General features: G+C 33.6%; 2 protein-coding genes across 2 annotated transcripts; both read right to left on the bottom strand.

Moving 5' to 3' along the window:
• Positions 1-1,732: 1,732 nt before the first annotated feature.
• LOC136085331 (uncharacterized) lies at positions 1,733-2,608 on the bottom strand. Its single transcript, XM_065806629.1, has one exon. It carries the CDS (start codon positions 2,606-2,608, stop codon positions 1,733-1,735), a length of 876 nt encoding a protein of 291 aa, XP_065662701.1.
• Positions 2,609-3,301: 693 nt separating this feature from the next.
• Positions 3,302-4,294, bottom strand: LOC136085332 (uncharacterized). The gene has a single exon (XM_065806630.1). The coding sequence runs from the start codon at positions 4,292-4,294 to the stop codon at positions 3,302-3,304; it is 993 nt and encodes a 330-aa protein (XP_065662702.1).
• Positions 4,295-5,391: the final 1,097 nt, after the last annotated feature.

The following is a 5,391-nucleotide window of genomic DNA, read 5'->3' on the forward strand; positions in this document are numbered from 1 at the left end:
TCTACAATAGGCTGTGGAGGACGACTTTTGATTTCTCCAAATAGGCACCTTTTCGTTGCTGTTGTTAAATCCAGTCAAATCCAATGGGACAAGACAAGTAATAAATAATGATTCTTCACGCTTTAAATCTCTGTTAATGTCGGGTTCTGATAAAACTTGTTTATAAATGCTTTGGCCAGTAGCACCATCAAAACCAGCCTTACACGTTAGTGTCATTGTTTTTATTGCTTTGTCGTTCAATATCAAGTGCCTTAGCACAGGTTCCTGAACTGCACAGATTCTTTGCAAAGTATGAGTCATTAAATCTTTTAAAGGAACTGAAGCTGAATAGTCCTCCACTGTTATTTTTGCAGGATAACATTTCAATTTTGCATCTCTGACATCATTGTAAGCGGGGTAGATGCTATATTCTTTCTCCAAGGCTCCGCTTCTAATCAATTGATAGGAAGCTTTCGTCAGACTTGCATCAACTATTAAAGCCAGTGCTTCGTCTGCTGAAAATTTAGTTGCTTTATCTGTATTTGATATGTTTAAAACATTCTTGGCAGCAATAACAACAGATTCATCTCTAAATTTTTTATTAGCAGCAAAAAATAATTCATTGGATGAATGAGATTCAATTAAACAAGATACACGCCGTTTTTTAGTTTTATTAGAACTATTACCAAATGCAACTGGTTTTCGACCACGTCTACTTGCAGTTGGTTCATTGTCTTTTTTTCTGACAATTAAATATTCATTAAGCCAGTTCACAAACTTCTTTTCAAAATTTTTTACAGTATAGTTTGCAGATTTCCACTTTTTTTTATACAAGTAAACAAATCGTTGAACAACATGTCTTAAATCAACGTCTTTAAAATCAGCAAATTTTGGCTGAATAAATTTTAATATATCTTCAGTAATATTTTGTTTTGAAATACTAAGATTGTTTTTTTGGAGAAAATTATGAATGTCTAAGTTTAACAAAACCATATCTAAATAATTATTGTAACAAGTATTTTGTATTTAAAAGTAAAATGTTATAATATATATGCCGCCTGGACTACTAATACTTGTTAGTAATAAAAAATAAGTTTCTTAAGAAATTTTTTTTTTTAATCTGTGATTTTCAAAATATAACTGAGATAACATGCTACGACAAATTTATTACACATATTGGTTTTTCTTATCTCTAAATACTCTAGAATAACATGTACTAATTTTTTGTTTCAAAAACGTAGATATAATTGAAATATAACACAACGTTGATGTCACCGTTAATTTCTTATTTATAATTTTTTATTTTTTTTATTTTATCTCAATATTCAAATGCTTAGAGTCCTGGTAACTAAGGGATTTAATATGAATAAATTATCAATAGATTTCTCCTAATATATGTAGATACTAAAATTAAATAGGTTTTCAAGATTAGACAACTAAAATTTTTCCCATTTTGTCCACCTACTGGCCCACTGTGCAATAGTTTGTTTAAAAGCTATTAGTTATTAGTTTTTGCCCCTGGTCTAACGGTTTTGGGCAATATTAAATTTCTCCCCTAAATTCTTCCTAAACAAAAAAATTTAAATCAATATTATATTTCCTTTTATCAGGGCCGTGCACAGGATTTGGGAACCCCGAGCATCCTTCAGTTTAGGGGATACCCCCTTTACTCCAAAAAAAAAAAAGGCCTGCTTAATTTTTTTTATTATATTACTGGAATATAAGTATAATTAAATAGTCCAGCTGTTGTTTCTTACAATATTATTTTTCTTGTCTTTTGTTTAGCAAACTTTTCAATCACATCATGGAAATCAATATTTTTTGCTAATAGACACTCGATACTCAAAATGGCGAGGTCACTTGTTTGTTCTCGTCCCATAGTTGAGCGCAAAAAATTCTTGATGAGCTTCAATTTACTGAATGAACGCTCACTTGAAGCCACTGTCACTGGAATTGAAGCAAAAATACGCAATGCAATTACTATATTTCTAAAGAGTTCTCCAAGCTTCATTTCAGAAATTTTGTTTAATAAGTCAAATGGGGCAAGAGGTTCCTTTCCAAAATTTGCAGTATGATTTTGTTTTATATGAAGCAATTCTTCAGTCAGTTCATTTTTGGTCACATCACAAGAATATTTTTGCGAAAAATGTGAGCAAGCACTCTTGATTTCTGCTTCAGACAGTTTTTGATACTTCCACAAAAAAGAGAATATAGAAAAGATTTCTTGAATTGCTGTGAAACGTGCAGTAAGTCCACCAATTACAGAATCAAAAATGTGATAAAAAACCGTTCTCCGAAATGTTGCCTCCTCTCCTGATTCTGCTTCTGTTAATTCCGTAATTTGTTCATCATCTTTAATTTGCTCCCCAAAAAAACTTTTGCGTTTCACTTTTCTGTGGATTGGAAATTCAGAACTGATTTTTGCAACATCTGCAACTAACTTGGCTTCTTCTAAAATTGTAGACCATTCCTCCCGAATTGATTTGAGTTGACTAATCGATGCTTCAATATTTTCCACCTCAATATCAATAGTTGCTTTTCTTGCCTGAATGACCTGGTTGCAGCGGTCAATCAATGTGAGAACTTTCAGCCAAATTCCAGACATAAGAACACATTTGAAGGAGCTCATATATTTTAGGGCACCTCTAATCTCAGTTTTTGCTTTAGGCGTGAGATTCAAGCTCTTAACTTCTTTCAAAGATTCAATGATTTGGCTCAAGTGATTATAGAAAGGGCGAATGCTGTCAAGTCTCTCAGTCCATCGTGTTCATGATTGTCCATGCAAAGACACACCGTCAAGTCTCTTTTGCAATATTTCCCAGCGTTGCGGACTAGCAGAAAAGATCGTATATACGGTTTGAACAGTTCCAAAGAAAGTCTCAGCATCTGTACAGCGTGAGGCAGCATTCTGTCCACACAAATTCAATGAATGACAACCACAGGGTGAGAATACAGACAATGGGTTCTTCTTTTGTAGGATTGCTTGAACACCCTTATATTTTCCTTACATGTTGACTCCATTGTCATAGCCTTGGCCACGGCAGTCTTCAAAACAAATTTTTAATGTTTCCAAAGTTTCCAGAATCAATTCCGCAATATCAGATCCAGTCTTCTTGGCACAATCTGCAAAGATCAAAAACCGCTCTTCAATTAAAAATTTTCCAGGTTCTTTTTCATGTACATATCGAATGACAAACGAACGTTGTTCAGTATGGCTCACATCAGGAGTGGCATCAACCATAATTGAAAAATACTTTGCAGACTTGCACTCTTCTATAATTTGCCTGCGAACCTCAGCTGCACAAAGACCAATGAATTCATTTTAAGAACGATTTGACAAGTAATGCGCCTGAAGACGTTGACCCTTGTCCTGTGATTGTTTAACTTTTATCACATGTTCCTTAAGAATTAGGTCATAATGCGAAATCAGTTCCAGCAATCCTAAAAAATTTCCATTATGAGAATCTCCAATTAGGTCAGATTTTCCACGAATAGCCAATCCACGTTCACCAAGAAACAGAATCACATCCAAGATTCGTTCCAAGATTTTTCTCCAGGTGTCAGCTTCATTGAGAATTTGGCGATTCATCAAATGTTCAATTGACTGATCAGTTTTCATTCGAGCTTCCAATTCACGCCACTGAATGTAGCATTGTTTATGGATTTTCGAATGCTCATGTTCAGGAATTCGACTGATGAGATTCTTCCACTTCTTTTCATATCCCCATCCTGCAATCATTGCAAGGGATGAAGTCATATGTGGAAGTTGATTTCTAGGTAAAAATAATCGGCATGGAAAACAAAACAATGCTGTCTTTGCTGGGCTAAATACAAGCCAATCCCGCGAGAAAGATTCCCCATTCGGCATTCTGCTTTTCAAAACTGACATTGGAAATATGTGATTTCCATTATCTTTTGGCATATCCAGTGGGAAAGGAATGTGACCAGCCATGACAAACTTTTCCAGCTGAGAAGGGGAGAAATTTTCTGTTTCAAATTCACCAATGTCTAATTGCTGCAACAATGCTGGTCCATCACTGCTAGTGGTCCTTGTAGAAGTATTATCACTACCACTAATTTGACAGTCTTCAAAAGTGGCTAATTTCTCTATACTGCCAGCACTATTACCAGAAACAGAAGATTGGATACTACCGTCATATTTTTGCTTCGTTGAGCTAGTGTAAAGGGCATCTGATGTTTTAGGAGTAGTTGTAATTCCAACATCAAATAATGTTTGCCTTCCTTTTTGTAGAGCCGCTTTTTTTACTTTACTGATTTTTAACTTTGATGCACCAGATGGATACGTGCGTTTCATTTTTATTTTTTTAAATACTTTCGTCTAATAGATATATATACATATATACATATATATATATATATATATATATATATATATATATATATATATATATATATATATATATATATTTATATATATATATATATAAATATATATATATATATATGTATATATATTTATATATATATAAGAACATATATTTGTATATACAAACATATGTATATATATATACATAATATGCATATGTATATATATAAATGTATATATATATACATATATTTGTATATATATATATATATATATATACAGGGCCGTACCGAGCCAATTTTTCGCTTCGGGCAAGAAAAGAAAATTGCGCCCCCCCCCCTCCCCCACAAAAAAAGAAAAGAAGAAAATTAAACGAAAAAAACGATTTATTGATCGCAAAATTTATTATATCAAGTTATAAGTAAAATTTGTCATTAAGGTTGCACAAACTTTAGTTCAATGTCACTTTTCTGGCTTTTCTTGATGCAAATTCACTAATGACAACATCAAAATTAATGTTGTTTGCCACTTCATTTTTAATTGAAATTATAGCCAAACTAGACAAACGTTCTTGGCCCATTGTTGACCTCATATAGTTTTTTATGAGCTTAAGTTTACTGAAACTTCTCTCACACGTAGCAACTGTGACTGGTATGGTGAGGAAGATACGAATAGCAATTGCCGTGTTGGGATAAGCATCAGTCAAAGAATATTTATGAATGAGCTGCAAAATGTCGATCGGGCTAGATTTTTCAAAGTTGTCCATCATTGCGGCAGCTTGATATTAAAGCTTGCCATTTCTGAATGGAAATCGGAGAATCTAAATCTGCCTTGTAAATTTGAGATAAATTTGCAGCTTTTTTCTTGAGTTCATCCACTGAACTTTTAGAGAGTGAATGCCCACTGAGGAAGTCAAAATCAGAGGATACAGCAGACATAGCCTCAAACTGCCACTCAATTTGTGTAACAATGCTGTCAAACACAAGGTTGCACTGAGATCCGAATTCTGTTTTTGCTGTGAGAAGGTGAGAGTCATCTTCAGCTTCATAAAGTGCCATCCGCTTCACTTTGCATTTCCTCTTGAT

The sequence above is a fragment of the Hydra vulgaris genome, chromosome 09 (assembly GCF_038396675.1).
Source record: "Hydra vulgaris chromosome 09, alternate assembly HydraT2T_AEP".
NCBI classification, from domain to species: domain Eukaryota; kingdom Metazoa; phylum Cnidaria; class Hydrozoa; order Anthoathecata; family Hydridae; genus Hydra; species Hydra vulgaris.

Coding starts and splice junctions, on each gene's coding strand:
- LOC136085331 (XM_065806629.1), bottom strand. CDS start 2,608: ATGAGCTCCTTCAAATGTGTTCTTATGTCTGGAATTTGGCTGAAAGTT.
- LOC136085332 (XM_065806630.1), bottom strand. CDS start 4,294: ATGAAACGCACGTATCCATCTGGTGCATCAAAGTTAAAAATCAGTAAA.